Below are 24,107 nucleotides of genomic sequence, written 5' to 3' on the forward strand. Positions count from 1 at the left end.
CTACCGTGGGTGTAGGAGCTGATCCAGGCTAAGGTTTTTAGAGGGGGCAGCACTAAACCGGTGGCAACGAAAACCTGTGCGTGAGCACTCTCATATCCTCTCTGTGGCGCGGCAGCTCGAATATCCCTATTTATTTACAAAGGTTAATAACCTAATAAAATAATAAACACAGTAAATATATTCAAAATGTTACAACGTTACAACTGTATATATTTTCTTTTCGTGAACCTGACACTATCAGAACAAAAGTAGAATTGGTATAACTTATATGCCACTGGACATTCTCTGTATAATTACTTGGATAAATAGTTTATTTACTCTGATTCGGTACGCACAATGATATTTAGTTTTAAACATTTTTTTAACGTGATTAACTAAATATATATTAATTGTCAATCCGGCACTTGAAATGCACGATTTTCTTTTCTACATGTAACGAAAAACTACGGCACGTTTCTTTTTCTATATATATGTATTTCATTTACTATGAAAATATTTATTTTTCAGCATATCATTCTTTTCAACAAAAGTACTTACGGTAACATGAATACCCTATATTTTTATATTAATTTTTTACGAGAGTTAACGAGATTGATGAAACACAATCATAAGTTCATACTTTTTTATACATTTGTACATTACGTATTTCATAAACTAAAAGTATTAATGAACACAACACTCGAGTGGAAAGTTTTGTCAGACTACGAATTCCAGAATATGCTCGAACAATCTTACGACGAAGCAGAGCATTACATAGATTGTAATTCCTGTTTAGTGACAAATGTAAAATTATTTAACGTACGCTCTCCAACATGGTTTTACGTGTGCTCCACAGTGTCTTTTAAAAAGTACAAATTATTAGTCGTACCACTAAACGATTCGGATACGAACGAAATGTTTGTAAGCGAAATTGTTCGACATAACATAGAAATTGCGCTGGAATGTCCAATTGATAATTGGTTTTTATGTAAGTACAAGATAGATATTTTCAAGACATGTACAAATATCTGTTTACGGTAATTATCCAGATAATAATCACCTATATTTCATTCCAGTGCCGATAAAGGATGATACCGTTAACTTCGCTGCAGCGGCAACAATTTCTATGATATCAAAGTCACACGAATACACGAATGATTTAATCGTTGCTATACTGGAAGATTACTTTTCTGAGCCTCGATTCTTAAGAAAGAATGATGTGTTCGCCATCGATGCGAAGGATCAAATTCACTCGTACAGTAACCCCTTGTCGTCTGTGATATATTTTAAAGTTAACACTGTTAAAGTTAAAGAGAACGTGAATTGTAGAGCGAAGGATGGTTGTTACATCTTGCGGGAGGAGACAACGCTTATTCAAGAATCTGATGTGCATACTTATCTACCTCGAAGACACTTTTATCTTGACGTCAAAGAGAAACCGGTGCAACCGTATCCACCAAATTTCACAAATCTTTTGATAGATTTAGAACATTGCATTTTGCCATTTATTAAACGTGATGTTCAATTACCTATTAAGCCAATATTTCTGGTGAAGGGTTCGCTGGGCTCTAACAAATGCAAATTGGTGCAAACCTTGTCGGAAAGGATTGGTTTAAATTTTCTTCACACGGACTTGGCAGAAGTACAGGCTTTAACATCGGCACAGACGGAGGCTAAACTACGCATCGTATTGCACAATGCTGAACAGTCGGTGCCATGTATACTTTGTCTAAGCAACATAGAAGTCTTCGGGAGAAACTCTGAAGGTCAAAAAGATGAAAGAATTATATCCACCTTTTCAACAGAAGTAAATAACTTGTACAGTAAACACGTAAAGTATCCAGTTATCATAATAGCCACAGCAAATGAATCAGAGATACCAGCAGAATTGAACAGAATGTTTATCGAGACATTTCAGATAGATCATCTGAATAAAAATGAAAGGACAAGGCTGATTTCATGGTTACTACAAAGAAAACACATAAATTGTCAATCGAACCTGTCTAAAGTTGCAGGAATGTGTTCCGACTACAGATTCGCAGACTTGAATGCATTGATACTGCATGCAGTCAAATTCCATAACAAGCACAGCGATAGCGACTTGAATTCGTTAACACTGACTCAAGAAGACTTTGACAAGGCTTACGGTAAAATTATAACATAAGTTAAGGTTTCGAACAGGGCCGGAATTCTCTATAAAGAAGCCTGGGTGCAAGAAACCATTTGGGGCCCCATATTTTTTGTAAAGTAAAAGAAAATTTACAAACACGAACATACAGGGTGAGTCCGAAGAAACAGAACACCTAAATATCTCCGTTACTTTTCGTTGTACAAACGAACTTCTTAGGACAAAGTTACACTGTTCGCAGGGCCACATGTAATAGTGTAAGACACAAAATTTTCGAGGTCATTTTTTAATGAGATTTCAAGGTCATCGATATTTTTTTTTAATGGAATGAGGTATTTTGTAATACATCAATCGATGCAGCTGGACATTCGTTATAAAAAAGTACTAAACCATGTATGCCGAAAAGTTAGTAGTACAGGAGATATTTCAATTTAAATAACTCTAAAACACCATTACTGTCGTACTAAGACGTTACACAAGTGAGCAATCGCTAAAATCAATTTCAATATCAATGTCAATTTTTCAATTACAACTTCAATTTCAATATCAACTCTTCAAATTCAATTTCAATTTTTCCATTTCAACTTTAATTTCAACTTCACTTTCAACATCAATTTTTCAATTTCAATATCAATCTTTCAACTTCAATTTTTCAATTTCAACGTCAATTTCAATATCAACGCTTCAACTTCAACTGTTCTTTTTCAATTTCAACTTCAATTATAGTTAGTGCTAAGACGTTAGCGTTTACTTGCTAGTGTGTAAATTGAAAGGTTGAAATTGAAATTGAAAAATCGACGTTAGCAATGAAATTGAAAAATTGAAGTTGAAATTGAAGTTGAAGGGTTGATATTGAAATTGAAAAATTGACGTTGAAATTGAAGAGTTGAAATTAACGAAATGAAATTGAAAAATTGAAGTTGAAATGGAAGAGTTGAAATTGAAAAATTACCGTTGAACTTGAGGAGTCGAAGTTAACGAAATGAAATTGAAAAATTGAAGTTGAAATGAAAGAGTAGAAATTGAAGTTGAAATGGAAAAGTTGAAAAAGTTGAAATGGGAGAGTTAAAATTGAAGTTGAAATGGAAAAATTGAAATTGAAGTTGAAATTGAAAAATTGACATTGATATTGAAATTGATTTTAACGATTGCTTACTTGTGTAACGTTTTAGTACGACAGTAATGGTATTTTAGAGTTATTTAAATTGAAATATCTCCTGAACTACTAACTTTTCGGCATACATGGTTTAGTACTTTTTTATAACGAATGTCCAGCTGCATCGATTGATGTATTACAAAATACCTCATTCCATTAAAAAAAAATATCGATGACCTTGAAATCTCATTAAAAAATGACGTCGAAAATTTTTTCCCTTACACCGTTACATGTGGCCCTTCGAACAGTGTAACTTTGCCCTAAGAAGTTTTTTTGTTCAACGAAAAGTAACGTAGATATATTTAATTGTTCTGTTTCTTCGGACTCACCCTGTATATTATTAATGCATGTTTATTTAATGCGTGATTTTGTTTTTGCTAATATATTAATTATTTCAGAAAAGTTACATTATTTTAGTTCTTGATCGTGTTTGGGCCCTCTCAATCGCGGGGCCCCGGTGCATTGCATCCGCCGCACCACCCAGATGGCCGGCCCTGGTTTCGACGTAGTACTTATTTCCTAACTTTCTCATTATTTATTTATAGAGTATATGCAATCAATATACACCGACTGCAAGGGTGTACCTCGTGTACCGAGAGTGCACTGGGAAGACATAGGTGGTTTAGCGGAACTAAAGCACGAAATTATGCGGCGCATTCAGCTACCTCTCTTGAATGCTCTCGGTTTTGGTCAATCAGGACTGCTTTTATATGGGCCACCTGGCACAGGAAAAACTCTTCTCGCTAAAGCCGTTGCAACGGAGTATCAACTCCACTTTTTATCCGTTAAGGGTCCGGAAGTGTTGAATATGTATGTCGGCCAAAGCGAGAAGAACATCAGACAGGGTAACATCATTTAAAAACGCCATCTTGTCTTTTTAACGCGAAGGCCTAAAATGATTCCTGGACTGGTCCCAACTTAGGTTCATGGTCCCAACATGGGGCTAAAATTAGGTTTCATTTTGGGCCTTCCGGGTCCTACGTTCTGGACGCATGGTCAATTCGATGAATTGAAGTTCCTAAAGCTGCGAAAGCGCTAGCAAGTATGTAATTTGCAACATTTTTTGCGGAAGAAACTTGTTGAAGCGTGTATACTAGGGTGGTCCTTATTTTTCAACTTTCAAATTTTTTTGACCTTGCATCCCTGCAATATGACACTCGGTGAAAAAATGATATGTGCAAAATCTCTGCTCGATCGGACAATGGGAACCCATGCCGCAGCGCGCTTGAAAATTGTTTATCTTTGAAACTTGGTTTTCTCCATTATAGTACATCGTAAATATACATTCCTATATACCGTTGGATTTGTCTTTCCATGCTCTATAACAATATGCAAATAAAGTACAAGGTCATCGCGGAACAAAAATTCCGCAACTTTGAAATTTCGAAAATTGGATTTCAAAAAATATTCTTCTCTTCAGCATTATATTTGGTTCGTCTAACAATACAACGAACCCGTTTTCGAGATAATCAATATTGAAATGCGACATGTGCGTTATATTCCATGAGTGAAAATCTCTTGTCTGAGCAGTTGGTGGCCGAGCGGGTTGAGCGAATGTCTACTACGAGATTGGTCGGGGTTCACGTCCAGTGTCGGCATTTTTTATAAATATTCTTTTTTCACTTTCTTTTTTATTTTTCTACGTGCTCTTCAATTTTTCAAATTTCAATTTCTACATCAATTTCAACTCTCCGATTTCAACTTCAATTCGAACTTCGTCTTCAATTTCCATTTCAACTCTTCTATTTCAACTTCAATTTCAACTCTAATTTTTCAATTTCCATTTCAACTTCAATTTCAACTTCAAGTTTTCAATTTCATCTTCGTCTTCAATTTCCATTTCAACTCTTCTATTTCAACTTCAATTTTTCAATTTCGACCTCAATTTCAACTTTTGTTTGCCACATTTTATCATATATTTAGTAATAACAAAGATTTGATTTCTCGTTAATTTCAAATATGACTGTGATCAGCTATTTTGGAAGAATTATGAAATGACCTTGATCTCTGAAAATTAAAATTTTACCTTCAGATCAAGCTCAAGGTCATGTTATTATACATATCTGAATGTATTTTTCGATCAGTTCCCCGATGCAATAAAATAAAAATATAGTTATGTATCAAAAAACAATGATGACCTCGATAACTCCGAAAAAAATGACTTTTGGAAAAAAATATTCGTGCCTGATATTTAGTCCATTGACACCATGCACATTACGTAACAAATATTTCTTGCATCACAATAACCTGAAGAGATATTTAGGTGTCCTGTTTACATATTAAGTTTTTTTCGAGTAATTTTGTATATCGTGTATAGCTTGTATACAAATGTATACAATTGTAAATAAAAGGTATTATACAGGGTGTTCCAGCTAATTTGACCACCTTGAATATCTTTGTTGTTTTTAAAGATACGTCAAATGTCTGAAGGACAAAGTTGAATGGTTAAATGGGGCTCATAAGAAACCAACAAAATTATTTTTTTCATGTAATTTTTTTATGAGATTTCAAGGTCACCTTCATTTTTTTAAATGAAATGAAGTATTTTTTAATACATCAATCAATGCAGCTGGACATTCGTTATAAAAAAGTACTAACCTATGCATGTCGAAAAATTAGTAGTTCAGGAGATATTTCGATTTAAATAGCTCTAAAATACCATTACTGTCGTACTAAGACGTTAGTGTTTACTTGCTTATGTAACGTCTTACAATTAGTACGACAGTAATGGTATTTTAGAGTTTTTTAAATTGAAATGTCTCCTGAACTACTAAGTTTTCGACATACATAGGTTAGTACTTTTTTATAACGAATGTCCAGCTGCATCGATTGATGTATTACAAAATACCTCATTCCATTTAAAAAAATGAATGTGACCTTGAAATCTCATAAAAAATTACATGAAAAAAAATTTTGTTGGTATCTTATGAGCCCAATTTTACCATTCAACTTTGTCCTTCAGACATTTGACGTATCTTTAAAAAACAACAAAGATATTCAAGCTGGTCAGATAAACAATTTTCAAGCGCGCTGCGGCATGGGTTCCCATTGTCCGATCGAGCAGAAATTTTGCACATATCATTTTTTCACCGAGTGTCATATTTTAGGGAAGCAAGGCCAAAAAATTCGAAAGTTGAAAAATAAGGACCACCCTAGTATACACTTGTTTGCAAATATTATAAATATAGAACGCGAATATTTTATGCAAAATAAAACATGATCTGACGAAGTACAAGTATTAACACTGTACTACTTTCTTGTAGTGTTCGAACGAGCAAGATCAGCAGCTCCATGCATAATATTCTTCGACGAGCTGGACTCGTTGGCACCGAATCGCGGCCGCAGCGGTGACAGTGGAGGAGTGATGGACCGCGTCGTGTCCCAGCTACTCGCTGAAATGGATGGTCTCGATGGCGCCAACAGCATCTTCATTATAGGAGCGACGAACAGGCCAGACCTCATAGATCCCGCGCTCCTCAGACCCGGTCGATTCGACAAATTGTTATACGTTGGCATTCATTCCGACCGCGACGCTCAACTCAAAGTGCTCGAAGCATTGACTCGAAAGTTTAAATTGCGCGAGAACGGCGAAGAACTAGCACAGCTGCTAGATCAGCTGCCAGATCACACTACTGGCGCCGACCTGTACTCAGTCTGTTCTAACGCGTGGTTGAACGCCGCGCGAAAAGTATTGAGCAAACACGAACAAAATGATTTACGGGACGACTTGGACGAATCTATTATCGTCGAGCTGGAGGACTTCTTGAAAGCTGCTCGCGAAATGGTTCCCTCTGTCAGCAAGCAAGAGGCAGAGAGATACAGAAGAATGCAAAATGAGTTGTCGTCGTCATAGTAATTTGAGATACTGAAGCGTCTGCTTCTCGAGGGGTGGCACATCTTTCAATATTATAAACGACAGTCGATCTTTTTATTTATCGGGAAATATATAAAACAATTTTTTACAACGAACAGTTAAACCAAGAAAGGTATTATCTACGCTCTATCCCTAGATATTGCACCAGAACGGTTACTCTTAGACGCTAGTGCGTGACGAAGAACAGCAGCAGTGCCGAATACCTAATTCCGAGGGCACGATCCTTGACACGGTTCCGTTTCCTACCTTATTAAAAATTCTGTTACAATATACACTGATCCGAAATATACAATGTAGAAAAATAGGATAGCTAAATCCACTGTGTACCTATACCGGGCATGAAATTCAGTAACAAACGAATAAAGGGTTCCTTTACTGAACACGCCTTTGGATTAATTGTTCTCATGCAAATTCATAGCGGTTGAAATAAAGGAATACGTTTACTCTTTCTCTCTCTCTCTCTCTCCGAACATGGTCGGTTCTCTACAGCCAACCCTTGAACTCGGCGCTCGGGTCCACTTTCACTCAGCAGTTCGAAACATCTAAACTTCAAAGTCTCACATTCGTTATTTCCGTTTTTTAAAGTCCCCCTCGATTCTACGCATTTCAACGCTAAACGTTATTACTTTATGAAAATAGTAAGAATGTGTCTATCCACATTTCTAGCCATTTTCTTTTTAAATATACAGGCTGTCCCACCCCATTTCGACATCTTGATTTTCTCGCTATTGTTACTCGTAACGAAAAATGTTCCAGCAGAGGCTCGAATGGTATCGAGTGGAGCATATTTTGATGTTATTAGTTTTTTCGTGAGTGGACACGTCAAGGTCATATAAAGGTCAACTTTGTTTTTTTTAATGGAATGAGGTATTTTTTAATACATCAATCGATGCAGCTGGACATTTGTTATAAAAAAGTACTTAGCTATATACGTTGAAAAGTTAGTAGTTCAGGAGATATTTCAATTTAAATAACTCTAGAACATCATTACTGTCGTACTAAGACGTTAGCGTTTACTTACTTGCGAATTCGATAATGTTTGCTACATTACGCTGTCGAGGAATGTCAGTGCTTAAATTGCGACTCTGTACACTAGCCAACGAATTCGATTAGAATCAATTCGGATCAGTTTGCGTCTCAAACTTATTTTTCAACGCAGAATTCTGTTCGTAACTTTCTTATTTCTGATTGTTTATTTATGAAACCTCCACTGACACATGGGCGGCTCTCTTCCGGTTAGAATGATACCCCACACGATGCAGTTCGAACTATAATTGTTTGCCTAATCCACGATATAGTGGAGCTTCGACTATCCGAACCAGATCAGACACGACGTCTTCGAGACGATTTTAGAACGTGTTCCAGTGGGAGTTTTGCAATGTTCGAGGGCTTGAATGAAAGGTGAAGAATGGCGCTGTGTGATAGGGGTGATCACGTTTAAAAAGTCAACAGAACCAGTTTACTTACTTGTGTAACGTCTTAGCACGACAGTAATGGTGTTTTAGAGTTATTAAATTGAAATATCTCGTGAACTACTAGCTTTTCGACATACATAGGTTAGTACTTTTTTATAACGGATGTCCAGCTCTCTGCATCGATTGATGTATTAAAATTATTTAAATAAAAATAAATTTTTAAAAAATACCACGTTTTTAAAATGGACTAAAAAGTATAAAATAATTTTTCCTAGCCCCGTACAGACTCCAAACCACGTACAGATAATCCTGAAAATTTGTGATCGTGAATTTTTAACAGCTACACAAATACTTGTAAGATTTAAAACGAAACTGTGGGGCGCAAGATAATAGTAAGGAATGTAGAGAGTAGCAGCCGTTGAGAAATCTCACACAAGAGTTCATATCATTTGCGAAGCAATAAAATTTTTAGTAATTTGGGTGAACTATTCGTGCATCAATTATCTTTTGCATGCGCCCCACGTTTTTCGTTTTGAATCTTACAAGTATTTGCGTAGCTGTTAAAAATTCACAATCACAAATTTTCAGGATTATCTGTACGTGGTTAGGAGTCTGTACGGGGCTAGGAAAAATTATTTTATACTTTTTAGTCCATTTTAAAAACGTGGTATTTTTTAAAAATTTAATTTTATTTAAATAATTATTTTCTGCTTTTTAGTCTTGTATGTATGAAATTTTACAATCGATTTTGAACATTTTGATGAGATTATAACAGAGAGATGTGGTAAATTTCAGACGGTGGTATTGCGACGCGTCATATCGAAAACAAACGCCGTGGTAAAATATCAAAGATAAAGGTTCGACAGAGAATTTCGGTGCAACTGTTCTTTCGCTTGTTTCCATTACTAGTTTAAATTCTGTATGTGACGGCTATATACAATGAAAAGATTATGCGATCAGAATTAGTTAGTCAGGTGGCGGGGGGCGGAGAGGGCCGGCCCGACCCCGCATACGAAAATGTAGGAGTAGTCTTTCAAAACTGAAAGCTCATCCTATATATATGTACTAGCTTTCCCCCGCCACGCGTTGCTGTGGCACAGTATTTATTAAAAGCATATACGTATTGAACGTGTTTGTGATAATCTATTTTGTTCAATTCCATTTCGCTTTTCGCGTTGCTTTGTAGTTCTCTCTCTCTCACTCGCTCTTCTTGATCTCCTCGCTCTCTCTCTCTCTCTCTCTCTCTCTCTCTCTCTCTCTCTCTCTGTCTATCTCTCGCTCTCTCCCTCTCTCTCACCCTCGCACTCACCTACGTAGAAAGCTGCGGTTTGAACCGTTAGACGCGGCGTTTCTTCGGGAAGGAACTAAAACGAACCGCATTCAAAAAAGTCCATTCGTTGAAAAGTTATAAGCAGAAACGTGCCCAAAAGAGAGCGAAAAAGTTGACTTTTTTCACTAATGACGTCACAAATTTTGAACCAATAGACTTTTTTGAATGCGGTTCGTTCCTAAACCTTCCCGATGAAACGCCGCGTCTAATGGTTCAAGTCCCAGCTTTCTACGTTGAGCCGTTCTCAAGTGATGCCGTTAGAAACATACATACATACATACATACATACAGACAGACACGATTTTATTATATACTATATATTATTTATATAGAAGATTCCCCGTTCTCAAATACCTATGTATACCAATTTTCATAGCGATAGGTTCAACGGTACAGAAGTTGATGTATTGCAGCGCCATCTACAGCGGCGAGTTACAACAAATTGAATAGCGTAAAAACCTTCTCCATGAAAAAATACATATATGTGCCAAGTTTCATGTTGATCGGTCAAACAGTTTCGAAGTCTATTAATTATATATATATATATATATACACAAACATCCATTTTTATACATATATTAGATGGTCAGAGTGAGACCCTGTTTCTTCTCTCATCTCCGCAGCGTGTTTACAAGCAATATGTAAACAAACGCCGCGCCGGGACAGGCTTACGTTACCGCGGAGCGTGCAAGAATACGAAAAATTCAAAACAGTATTAGCGATAGTTTTCTGCAAATATCTCGAAAACTAAAAGCGGACCCCCTATATTGGAAAAGGAAAAGGTTGTTCAAAATGTGTTGCTGTATAACATATTAAAATTTCATCAAAATTGGAGGACGCAGACCTGTTCGCAGTAATTACCAAATAATCTTTTATTTGCAAATAAGAAATATTAAATGCATCATTTTTGGAATTATTTAAATAATTTTTATTTAAATAAAAAGTTTAGTTATTATTTGCAATTAAAATCACACGTTTATATATTATTATTTGAAATAAAATTTGCCGAACACTGGCGTCATATCGAAACGCCGTGGTAAAATGTCAAAGATTAAGGTTCGACCGAAAATCTCGGTGGAACTGTCCTTTCGATTGGTAAACAAACATTATAGTATAATAATACGTAGTAACTTTGTAAACACCGCACGGAGCTCAAACGCATACTGACGCACACTGAGCTCCTTCGGTGCGAACAGTGATGGCATTGTTGGCGCTTTTCGCGCGCATGCGCGAGTTTCGTCAGGGCCGTGTCTACGTCTACGTCCGAATGTGGGGAACTACTGGGGGGGAAAGTAGTGGGAGACTATATGGCGGGAAATTAGCAGGGCGACCAAGGTACCCGATCTTCGTACTTGACTGAGGCTAGAGTCGTCGCGCATGCGCGTGAAAAGCGCCAACAATCCCATCACTGGGTGCGAAGCGGGTCAGTGGAGTGGGGATGAGTCAGAGTGGGAACGTGTAGTGGAGTAGGGAGCGCTGTCGCGCGGCGTGGCGATCGCTGAACGCGATGACGTAGGTTTCGCAGGGAGGTGAACAGGTAAATATTTAATTGTTATTTCTCCGAAACGGATACTTTTAAAAAAATTTTTTTTGAATAATGCATTGTCATCCAGTTCTGAGCTATGTTTAAAATTTCAAGCCTCTAGCTCATCGGGAAGTTAGTTTAAAATCAATTGCGAAATTTGCCATCGAACAAAGAGACAAACAAACAAGAAAGCGAGCTAATAAAAACGTCAAAAATCATTCCATTTAAAAAAATAAAGTTGACCTTTATATGACCTTTACGCGTCCACTCACGAAAAAACTAATAACATCAAAATATGCTCCACTCGATACCATTCAAGCCTCTGCTGAAACATTTTTTGCTGCGAGAATATCAAGATGTCGAAATCGGGTGGGACACCCTGTATACCCAAACAAATAAATTTGTTGAATAATCCCTCATGGATGTATCTTTACAATCTCAATGATCGCAAATTAAAAATATTAGTACACCTATAAATCTAGTGTTACGAACTGACAGAATTGACTAATTGTAAGATCAATGTACTCGAGAGAAGTTTCTTGAACGATGCGATTGAAAAAATTCACCAGCAAGAGCATGCGTTGACCCGAGCCCCAGCAACCGCGTTAGAGACGACCGATTTCTAAGGGTTGAACGACGCTAAATCGTGTTTCATCGGATTTCCGCGATTCGTTTGTGGAACAAGGCCATTCGAAGTGGTGTATCTCGCGAGAGCATAAACCTGTGACACGTGCCCTGATTTCTTTGTGCCAGGGATTCTCAACCAGATCACTAACGGGATCGTAGAAAGATAAAAGATAAATTTATATATGTATATGTATATCCGCAGAATTATGGTCGGGCGTTGTCACGCGAAAGGGTCGAGAACCCCCGCTCTAAAACGGATTCAATCGCGCTGTCAGAAACGTACACACAGTCAGTGTTCCGATATCGTCCAGCTTTATTCGTACGATGGATGGCCGCTAGAGGCGCTTGCAGCCTCAGTAACGTAAGTTTCTCGATAAAATGGGGTGCCTTGAGCACCCCGCAAAATTTGAAAAGATTTGATTCTGAAAAATGAATGTATAACATGTGCATTTGTGTATACATATTTTGTAACTTGTAGGACACGTCCTGAAGTTTTTTTGTCCGGAACTGATTGTTTCGGTCAGTGTGGCCAGATTGATGGTGAAACCAACATCTTTCCCCCTCCAGGCTCTCCACCTTATCCCCTTCCACTATCCTATTCCACCGTTCAGTACCTACCGCGCACGCGCAACGTGTCTTCCATTCGCCTCACTCTGCCTCACTCTATTCTCGTCGCGCAACGTGTCACATATTACTCTGGTCATCAGAGAGGGGGTACTTGTATTTCCCCCGATTCCTTTTCGATTACCCCTCTCTGGACACACTGGTTTCGGTACTTCCGCGCCAATATAACTGTCTCAAGGCGCAGGGCTCCACTACCTCGTCATTATAGATAAGTTACTGTTTTTTCCGCGCAGCGCTTCCAGCGGCCATCCATCGTACGCAAAATGCTGCACGATATCGGAACACTGCATACAGTACTCGCTGGTACTCGCAGGCTCTCACGAATTATTCACGTCCCATAGGCGGCGGTCAATAACGTACCTTTGGTATGATCGCGAGATAAGATCGGTTCCGTTTACAATTGCTTCGATGTACGAACTCGTGTATGACTTTCCTGAATTATGCCTTGTCGATTAACCTATCGTATATACGCGACAGAAAAAGGAAACCAGTTTCGCACACGTACGTCAGAACGTCGCGACCTTTCAACAATACAAGATATGAATCGATACGACGAAATCCACGGGATTGCATGGGCGCAGCCGTTGCGATCGTACATATTTAAACGCGCCTCGCGAGAGAGAAAACTTTTAAGAATTACGAGTATTGTTTTATTCTTGAATCATTCTAGAAATCATGTCCGCTCGACAGCTTCGTAAAAGTAAACAACCTTCCGTTGCTCGGCCGTCGATCTGTTAACCGGTTGATGTTTCTGTATATTTGATTTAGCAAAACCTTTTAACCCTGAAATGCATTGCGTTGCCGTTTGGCAACAATGCATTTTCTGGCTCTACATTCACTGCATGAACGTTTGGATGCTTTTTACGCATTGTTGCCACAAGGCAACAAACTGCTCACATGTATTTGTATACACGGTGCGCGTCATTCATGCGTCGTAGATTTTCTAACCTCAAATATGGCAAAGTATACAAAGATGTGACTTTTCCCCTTATTTTTCCCTTAATATACACTCTTTTTTAAGTAATGTTTGCTAAATAGAAACTGTAAACAAAATGTATCGTGCATTTAAGGGTTAACTTATCAATTTTTTCAATCGTATCAATGTGTAAGAAAATAAATGGATGCACATAGAATGTCCACAGCTCTGCTCCGATATACTCGATACAATAGAAAATCTAACAGTTCTCGATTAAATAAATATAAGACTTTCCCGGTTAACACAGATCAACACGAAGACACCTGCGAACATGCTCGCGGGTCAGCCATATTTGGTTTCGTTCGTTCCGTTTTTAATAGAACTACAGAGAACGTGATTACTTTAAATACCCTTGTAATTTTTTTTTGTTCTTTTTAGCTTTTTTCCTTCTAAAACGCGGATACACTATAATTACCGGGGTCTCGTTTCTCTTGTATCGACAGGTTTATTTTTAGTGCGGTCGAGGATAGCGGCGTACGTATATAAGTACACACGTACGCTAACATAAGTATCACATTCGATAAATACGCTAATCGCTGCGCGCGATGCAACAAAAGAAATCGACGAAAATCCCGTGCGAACTCAGTTCTAGGAAGCACGTACACTTCAAATGATATTTCGCTTTTTCGAACAGAGAGTAACGGATATTCCTCCTCTTGGTGACAGACAGTGTTCCGATTGAAGCCATCGTTGTTCGCGCATGCGCGGCCAGGATAGTGATGTGATCAGACCCCCGTAACTCGCGCATGCGCGGCCAAGACAGTAGCGTATCTACAATGACGCAGCCGAGCGGCCAGGGCCCTGACGCCTTGAGGCAGTTATTCTGGCGGGAATGTACCAGTGTTATTGGCGGGACGACTGATGGACGAGAGACGATTATGTATTCTTTTGCGTAGTTATTGCAGTGCTCTTTCCCTATCCCATCCTCAAAATAAAGAATAAGTTTCAATTATAAAAGTCTGCGGGGTCCTCAAGCTACACGATTTCATCGAAATAGTTACGCTACTGAGGCTGAAATTGCCGCGCATGCGCGAGTTACGGTGGGTCTGATCACATCACTGGGCCAGGACAGTAGCGTATCTACAATGACGCAGCAGAGCGGCCAGGGCCCTGACGCCTTGAGGCAGTCATTGGCGGGAATGTACCGGTGTTATGGGACGACTGATGGACGAGAGACGTGACGCGGAACGAGTTAAGTATTGCTAATACTTTTAAAAGTCTTTTTTAAAAGTCTGCGGGGTGCTCAAGCTACCCGATTTCATCGAAACGGTTACGCTACTGAAGTTGAAATTGCCGCGCATGCGCGGGAAACGGTGAGTTCAATCGGAACACTGTGTTCCGATATCGTCCAGCATTTTTCGTACGATGGATGGCCGCTGGTGGCGCTTGCAGCCTCAGTAACGTAAGCTTCTCGATAAAATGGGATACCTTGAGCACCCCGCAGAATTTGGAAAGATTTGATTCTGAAAAATGAATGTATAACATGTGCATTTGTGTATATTTTGTAACTTGTAGGACACGTCCTGAAGTTTTTTTGTCCGGAACTGATTGTTTCGGTACTTCCCCGCCAATATAACTGTCTGAAAACGCAGGGCACAAGGCTCCACTACCTCGTCATCATAGATACGTTACTGTTTTTTCCGCGCAGCGCCTCTAGCGGCCATCCATCGTACGAAAAATGCTGGACGATATCGGAACACTGGTGACAGACTCGATGAGAAAGAGGAATATCGGAGAGGGAATTACAATCAGCCTACGCGTAGATGTTTTGGCCTATTGTACGCTTACGTGGATGCATGCGATTCATTGTTTCCCTGGAGGTAACGATACAGCGAGGCTCTACATTTCCTCCGTAGCGTCTCGCACCTTGCGGACCCCTGTAACATCCCCTACCATCTCGTAGTTAAATCCTTTCAATGTTGACGTGCTTCTTGGCCTGGACATTCGATGGTTGGGATATTTTGCCAGGACCACGGTGTATTATATGTAGAGGTGTTCGGACCAGTGATGCCAGATTCAGGTTGAAACGAATCTTATTCCCTCTCCAGGCTCTCTAGGCTCCCCACCATTATCCCCTTCCACTATCCTATTCCACCGTTCAGTCCCTATCGCGCACGTGCAACGTGTCTCCCATTCGCCTCACTCTGCCTCACTCAGCCCCACTCTATTCTCGTCGCGCAACGTGTCACATATTACTCTGATCATCAGAGAGGGGATATTTGTATTCCCCTCGACTCCTTTTCGATTATCTATGTCTGGTAACACTGGTTCGGACTTCTCTCGGAAAGGTGTGATAGATAGAGGTTAGTTCTCTGGTCGCCACCAGATGGAATATTAGTTACCAGTGTCGCCAGTTGAGGCTGAATCGAGCCTCAATTACTCTCCTCCTCTTTTCCCCTTCCACTATCCCATTCCACCACCACGCGCACACTCCAACGTCCCCCACTAAGACCGTAGGTCACGGTGCCCGTGCCGTAGGCTGGACTGGTCATCAGAGAGGGGGTACTTGATTCCCCTCGATTGCTGGCGACCTGGCGACACTGCTATACCAGTGTCCGATATCGTCCAAGATTTTTCGTACGATGGATGGCCGCTAGAGACGCTTTCAGCCTCAGTAAAATAAGATTCTCGATAAAATGGGGTACCTTGAGCACCCCGCAGAATTTGAAATGACATGTGTAACATGTGCATTTGTGTATATTTTGTAACTTGTTGGGCACGTCCTGAAGTTTTTTCGTCCGGAACAGATTGTTTCGGTATTTCCCCGCCAATATAACTGTCTGAAAACGCAGGGCACACGGCTCCACTACCTCGTCATCATAGATACGTTACTGTTTTTTCCGCGCAGCGCCTCTAGCGGTCATCCATCGTACGAGAAATGCTCGACGATATCGGAACACTGGTCGCGCAACGTGTCACATATTACTCTGGTCATCAGAGAGGGGGTACTTGTATTCTCCTCGATTCCTTTTCGATTACCCCTGTCTGGCAACACTGGTGCTTAGTCGTAACACCCCTATAATACACCGTGGCCAGGACTAAGACAACACCTTTCGTCTCCAGAGCCGCGCGACGTTATGGGGAAAAGACTGCATAGCAACAAACTCTATAATAGTATCTTAACCTGGGTGTTGATGGCCACGGTGTCCGGCCAAGACGAAGGTAATGTTTCTTTACGTCTCTAGCACCACGTGACGTTATGGAAGAAAGACCGTGCAGCAGTAAACCCTACATCAGTAAATCCAGCGGATTGTAGGAGGTACATCTGTACCCGGAGGTCGACAAAGGGGGTTGTGACAGTTTAGTGCGAAGCGGCTCGCTTGTAAATTACAATAATTTGCTTTTATCAGACTAGTTACGAAAGTGTTTGTGAGATGATAAAGGTGGTCTTGGGTGCAAGGACCTCAGGACCCGATTTAGACTAGAAGAGGGAGCTTCCGTTTGCGGACCCGCTAGGTTTGCCAATTCACTGTGCGACGCTACCTCCAAGCATACTTGTTTTAATTACCGCTTTAAGTATACGAATGAAATACGTAATTAGACTACATGCGAAAGATTGAAAGCTACGAGGGAGGGGGAGGGGGAAATGGTCGAGTGAAATCGCTCGGTCGACCGCGGTTAAAATGAAATACTTTGTACTCGGCGGGCGTGAACTTGTTTCGCGAAGTTCAACGTTTCATCACTAGTACTTACAATTAGTGTCTCATCGCGAGTTTCTTTTTCTTTTTGTTTAAGCAGTCTTCGTTCTGTTTGTTTCTTTCGTTTTTGCTTTGTTAATCTTCTTGTATACGTGTACACGCGTGCGCGTCATGTTCGAGGAGAAGAGATACAACACTGGTACTTCTGTGAGCATCTTCCCACAATAAACGTGTTCGACTTAAAAGAACCACTGTTCGAACGCGTGCAAAAATAATTTTTCCACGCAGTTGTGATTTCTCTCTCTCGAGACAAAACTGTAGAGGACGCGCGTCGCCCGGCTAACTTTGAGAGGGAATCTTTTTTCGTTTCATTGTTTCCGGGATGCGTATCGCTCTCGCAGAACAAGAATCCCTGAGCTGTGGAAGTTCGCTTTCCTTCCACGCTTCAGAGTTTATAAATTCTACATGCTTCTGTGCACAAGGAAGGCCAGTTATGACCCCTCTGTGTTCGACCCTGGAACAAAAAGAAGATCGACTGATTGAGATAATACTTATGCTTCCCTTTGGGGAGTGGGACGTCTATCTTCTCTACTATGTCGAGTTTATCAACTGTTTTGGCATATGCTCTTACTAGATTGGTGCGTGTGAACTGCCATTTTAGCTATAGAGCTATTGTGATACCCTATTTAGATCTGCGTTTCATTTTACGTTCCACCGGCACACGTTGGTGTCTTACGAGGAGACCTCGCGTATCGAGAACGCCGGATCGCAACGAGTTTTTGGGTGGACATAGCTTACGCACCCTCGTGAACTATCCAATTGGTTTTAGCCGCCAACGCGAACCCGTTTTCGAGGAAATCGATTTTGAAATGCGACATGTGTGTTATATTCCATGAGTGAAAACCGATTGTTACAGTGATCGGTGGCCGAGCTCGATAATATCCCGCCAATAGTACTAAAACACCTCCCCAGAAACATGATTCATAACCTAACCATATTATTTAATAACGCACTGAACCACTTATACTTCCCTGTAATGTGGAAACAGGCGAAAGTCTTACCCATCCTTAAAAAGAACAAAGATCCTCACGACTCCTCCAGCTACCTCATAAGCCTCACGCACAGTCTAAGTAAAGTATTCGAAGCAGTCATTAACCAAAACATAAATTCCTTCAACTCTAAAAACAATATTATTCCAGATAACCAATTCGGATTTAAACACCGGCACTCCACCACCCACGCCATACACAAACTCCTCTCAGACCTCAATAACACAATAGCAAAAATCATTTTGTAGGAGCTGCTCTACTAGATCTAGAGAAGGCGTTTGACTCCGTATGGCATAACGGACTCATATACAAACTGAACAAAAAAATGTGCCCTAGCTGGTTACTCTATACCAACTGGGACATGATCAAAGATAAGACTTTCGCCACCTGGGACGGCAAACTCCTATCCTCAAATTTTATAATACAAGACGGCCTTCAACAAGGTACAGTTAAAAAATTCGCCGATATTGTTTAACTTATTCCTAAGCGACTTGCCGAATCTGTTTGATCTCAGCGAAGGTGGACCCTCGTACGCTTTATTATTCGCAGATGACCTCATCGCATGTTACTCAGGAAACAAGGTTAAAACCGTTCGCGATAAACTCGAAATCCTCACGGAAAAGATGAATAATTACTACATGGCATGGAACCTCAAACTAAACCCCAGCAAATGTGAGACCATACTGTTTAGAAAACCACTAGATCAACTTTCTTCAAAACCGAAAGCGGGTAGTAAAGATTTCAGTATTTCAACCACAGTCCCCGGCACTAATACCCAAAAACCAATACCACATAAAAAAATATTAAAATATCTTGCAGTGCATGTAGATTACCTACTACGAGGAAACAAACACATAGAACTACAAATCACCAAAGCTCAACAGGCATTCTATGCAAATAGCCGAATTTTTTACAACAAGTACCTAACACCGAGAACAAAAGTTATTCTATACATGCTATTAGTCAGACCAATTATTACATACACAGCCCCAATCTGGGGGAACTGCAATCATACAATGATGGAAAAGATTCGATGTTTGGAAAGAAAATGCTTAAGAGCATGCCTCAAACTCTACCGCACCCAAAGTTCCAACTGGCAACACTATGTGAGCAACAAACGATCTACAACACGGCAAATATCCCAAGAATTGACTCCTTCATTTTAAAAACAGTACGATCTTACTTCAACAAACTCCCCTCCATAAACAATAACATAACACAAACTCTATCCCATCAGCAATATCACAACGTTAGATCTCCACCGGCTACATCACCCCCCAAGCCTTCCTATGCTGTGATAAAACCGGAATAATACAAAAAATTCTGATAATATAAACTTGATATATCACTGGAAACGGAATAAAGCAAATAAACGCATTTCGTACCACCACCATGACTTCGAGTCAAACAGAGAGATGTTCAAATTCTCTACGTCAACCCCCTTAATAGATTACCACGATTACCATCGTCTTGATCCTAAAAGATGCTGGTGGCTCTCCCCAAATGATTCTCATACGAGAGAGCTCAAAGACAGAAGAGCTAGACATCTGCGCCAACACAGATCCATGTACAGCAACGATGGCTCAAATGCCCTTTCTTAATTGTTTCTTTTCTCGTTTTGTTTTTTTTCCTGCTCTATGTATATATGTATATAAACCTACGTTTAAGATTAGTGTTAAATTAGCCATAAGTTCGTCTTAAGACAATACACCAAAGACTGATACGGGGGTTTTGAATAAAGGAAAAAATTTTTTCCTCCACCCCCACACCCCATACCTCCTCTAGTATATATATTAGGGTGGACCTTATTTTTCGACCAAAGGATTTTTTCCAAGGGTCCCCCCAGAATTGTGACAACGGTTGAGAAAATGATCTGGAAAAAATTTGGGGCCGATTGGATCATGGAAAACCGGCGCTCAACGAATTTGAAATTTTTTTTTTTTAAATCTTGACATAAATATACGTTGTAATATATCGTTGAATTTGGCTTTTTTTCTCTGTAAGAATCCATATATAGCATAATCAGTTGTTAATAGAAAAAACATCCGTGACCTTGAAAACTTGAAAAAATGACCTTGAAAAAAAATTTTTTGTCTGATGCTATATTCACCTCCTTATATACTACAACTTTTGTTTGAAAAGTTTTTTCATATATACATAACTGACAGAGATATAATAGAGTTTATTTTAAGCGTTCGTAAATAATCTTGTAGAAGAAAGATGAACCAAAGTACCCAGGTGTTTAAGATACGTTTTAAATTTTATCTGAAATATATAATAATTGTATTTCTGATAATACTACAGTTTCTTAAATAGTTAATTCGTATATTTTTTAGAATTTTAGTTTTGAATGCCTTCCAAGTATAACTGTTCCGTCGTAAAGAACCGTAGTCCTTCAGAAAGTTCGTATATCCTTTGTAAAGAATAGCAGCACGGAGATTTGCCTTTCGCACCATTTTATGACACGTTCGTGTTCAAACGTAAAGAATTGTATTCATTCGCAAAGAACCGTTGCACCGTGAGCCTCCGTCAAACCTTTATTTTATGACTAGCTCGGGACTATATAAGGACCTTTTCGAAGATTAAGAAAACTACCTATTTGGTTACCATTGTTACGGATGACGAACAGGTGTTCAATATCATTTCTGGCAGAAACCGTCCTAGATAAACGAACAGAGCTACCCTAGATAAATCTACATAATTGTTTAGGTTAGTTTAGGGCCCAAACGTACGCACGACCAACTGGTCGTTGACAAAATACGAATGTTCACTTGAAGGGTACTGACAAGTACCACCCGTCATTGCAGGGCTATATAAGCCCTTACATTTCTACTCTCGTGGGCTAGTACTGTCGTAATCACGAATAGTGTCGCGTCGTGCTGCATCTCGGAAGTCAACTACCAGTGAGATCGGACGTTCGTTCCTTTTGAATCAAAGTTTAACCGTACAGATTCCGCGAGTTCGGTCTAAAATCTGTTAGGCAGTGACAAGGTTGCTCCGAGTCCCCCGCATTGCCAGTGCGTCAACACCGTGCGTCTTAGCTTAGGTAATATCACCTTTCAATTTCTTTCCTATTCTAAATTCAGTTCATTCTCGACACAAATACACTTGTAGAACGAAACTCTATAGTAAGAATATATTTGTCTTCTTTGATAATTAACTCAAATTCATTAAACCCATAATTATCGTCCAATATCCTAACCAAGTAATTGAACGTCCCCACATGATACAATCTTACCGCTCGGATTGTATCAATTAAATTATACTAGTTACGAGGCTTACTAATTATCCTAGCAATTCCCTGATTAACCATCAGGTTCTTTCGCGACATTCCAATTGTCCGAACAGAGATTTATCCAACCTAGCGGCTCCCCAGTTTCGCATTGGGTTCGTCCGCATCCTAACAGCTCCCTGATTTCGCATCAGGTTCGTCTGTGCTATTATACAACCTCCTAGCAGCTCCCCGGTTTTGCATCGGGTTCGTCTGCGTTTGACTCCATTCCTAGAGGCTCCCTGACTTCGCGTCAGGTTCGTCCTCGTTGTCAATAATCCTAGCGGCTCCCCAATTTCGCATTGGGTTCGTCCGCGTTCCTTAACTAACAAATTTATATCATATTCCTAGGGTAATAACCCTTCGCCGGCCACTCGTGCTGCTCGCGGCCCTGGCTCGTAACACCATCCTAGATGTGGCCCAAACAAGAAGAAGAGAACGTGTCAAGTCAGGATGACAATATTGAAATTGATATTCCTGTGGATAAACCTGGTCCAAGCAACCCTAAAAAGAGACGTGGTCAAAAAGCGTTCATTACGGATAAACTTGTTGCAACACTTGACAAGTGCAAAGTAAGCGATCGTGATGCTGTTCGTATAATAACAGCAACAGCACAAGCTCTTAATCATGACGTAGACGATTTGATTATCAATCGAACATCTATTCGGCATCAACGCACGAACATTCGAAAAAAACTTGCAGAGAAATATCGCGTAGCGTTCAAAAATTGTGAGCTTGGTGCTGTTACACTACATTGGGATGGGAAACTGTTGCCAGCTTTAGAAAGTAAAGAGAAAATTGATCGATTGCCTATATTGATTACTTGCAGTGGTATTGAACAACTACTGGGAATTCCTGCACTTCTGTCCGGTAGTGGGAAAGATCAAGCCTCTGCGGTACATAATTTAGTAGAAGAATGGGATTTAGGTGAAAAAGTGCAAGCACTATGTTGTGATACAACCTCATCAAATATGGGACGTTTTCAAGGCACATGTGTTCTTCTTGAAAATCTATTCGAAAGACAATTGATATATTTTCCTTGTCGGCATCATATATACGAAATCATATTACGAAGTGCATATGATGAGAAATTGGAAAAATCATCGGGGCCAAATGTACCTATTTTTAAACATTTTCAAGCTGTTTGGCCCCAAATCAATAAAGCAAATTTTATAGCAGGAATTGAGGACGAGTACGTCCATCAATCTATTAACAATCTTACAGAAGTGCTGGAGTTTGCAATGCAAACTTTAAAAAGCGAAAAACAACCAGTGGAAGATTATCGAGAATTCATAGAACTCGTAATTATTTTCTTAGGCGGAAAATGTGCCGAAAATTACGTTTTTCGAGCTCCGGGAGCTTTTCATCACGCTCGATGGATGGCCAAGGCCATATATTGTTTAAAAATATATTTATTTAGAAAGGAATTTACCTTGACCAGCAAAGAGGTCACTGGAATTCGCGACATTTGTATTTTCCTTGCAAATTTATACTTAAAAGCGTGGATACGAGCTCCATTTGCAATAGAGGCACCGCGGCAAGATTTGGAGTTTCTACAGAATTTGTACGCTTACCATCAAAACGAAATAATAAGCTGTACTGCGCTGAAAAAATTAATTAATCATTTATGGTACTTGGCACCAGAAACGGCTGCATTGTCATGTTTTGATAGTGCCGTACCACATGAAACTAAAATACATATGGTAGAAGCAATGAATGCCAGTGCAGAGAACGATGGCAAAGATAGTATAAAGAAATTTACAATCTGTCCAGATGATGTACACAAATATAGAGACAAAAAAATAAACCATTTCATTTCTCCACATTCCAAACGATTGTTTGAAAAATTTTTAATACCAACATCATTTTTAGGAAAAGATCCTTGTACATGGAATAATGACCCTGATTTCAAAATTGGGATGAACATAGTTCAAGGACTGAAGGTGGTCAATGATATCGCTGAACGGGGCGTTAAACTGATGGAAGATTATAATCAACTTTTATCAAGAAATGAAGAGGAAAAACAATATATACTACAAACTGTGATGGAATATCGAAAGCAGTATCCTGACGCCACAAAACAGAGTTTGTTAAAGGATTTTTAAAGATTTTTTAATAAAGAGAGAAACACCTGATCAATCCCTCCATGATTAATTTTCCTATTGTAGATTGGAGCGTATTAATGAATTTATTTATATATAATATCTCTGTCAGTTATGTATATATGAAAAAACTCTTCAAACAAAAGTTGTAGTATATAAGGAGGTGAATATAGCATCAGAGAAAACATTTTTTTTCAAGGTCATTTTTTCAAGTTTTCAAGGTCACGGATGTTTTTTCTATTAACAACTGATTATGCTATATATGGATTCTTACAGAGAAAAAAAGCCAAATTCAACGATATATTACAACGTATATTTATGTCAAGATTTAAAAAAAAAAATTTTCAAATTCGTTGAGCGCCGGTTTTCCATGATCCAATCGGCCCCAAATTTTTTCCAAATCATTTTCGCAT

General features: G+C 39.4%; 3 protein-coding genes across 8 annotated transcripts in view; 2 read left to right on the plus strand and 1 right to left on the minus strand.

Moving 5' to 3' along the window:
* Window positions 1-7,675, plus strand: Pex6 (peroxisomal biogenesis factor 6). 4 transcript variants are annotated; one of them, XM_076442717.1, is made up of 5 exons: window positions 1-142; window positions 508-967; window positions 1,056-2,126; window positions 3,809-4,108; window positions 6,527-7,675. In XM_076442717.1, exons 2-5 carry the CDS (start codon window positions 544-546, stop codon window positions 7,114-7,116), a joined length of 2,385 nt encoding a protein of 794 aa, XP_076298832.1. In that variant the 5' UTR covers window positions 1-142; window positions 508-543; the 3' UTR covers window positions 7,117-7,675. The 4 variants fall into 4 exon arrangements, with proteins under 4 accessions (XP_076298832.1, XP_076298833.1, XP_076298831.1 ...); XM_076442718.1 differs by having other exon boundaries at window positions 76-967; window positions 1,056-1,233; window positions 1,309-2,126; XM_076442716.1 differs by having other exon boundaries at window positions 76-327.
* A 2,780-nt stretch (window positions 7,676-10,455) lies between these two features.
* Cbl (E3 ubiquitin-protein ligase CBL) overlaps window positions 10,456-24,107 on the minus strand; it is a 134,625-nt gene continuing 120,973 nt past the window's right edge. For all 3 annotated transcript variants that reach the window (XM_076442720.1, XM_076442722.1, XM_076442719.1), the window contains one exon: window positions 10,456-17,786. Coding sequence is in view for 1 of the 3 variants with exons in the window: in XM_076442722.1 (XP_076298837.1) it covers window positions 17,764-17,786 (23 nt within the window). In the remaining 2 variants the exon portion in view is untranslated. The remainder of the gene's footprint in view (window positions 17,787-24,107) is intronic.
* LOC143217957 (uncharacterized) lies at window positions 17,774-23,826 on the plus strand. The gene has a single exon (XM_076442728.1). The coding sequence runs from the start codon at window positions 22,006-22,008 to the stop codon at window positions 23,695-23,697; it is 1,692 nt and encodes a 563-aa protein (XP_076298843.1). The 5' UTR covers window positions 17,774-22,005; the 3' UTR covers window positions 23,698-23,826.

This window comes from Lasioglossum baleicum, chromosome 18 (genome assembly GCF_051020765.1).
Source record: "Lasioglossum baleicum chromosome 18, iyLasBale1, whole genome shotgun sequence".
NCBI lineage: Eukaryota > Metazoa > Arthropoda > Insecta > Hymenoptera > Halictidae > Lasioglossum > Lasioglossum baleicum.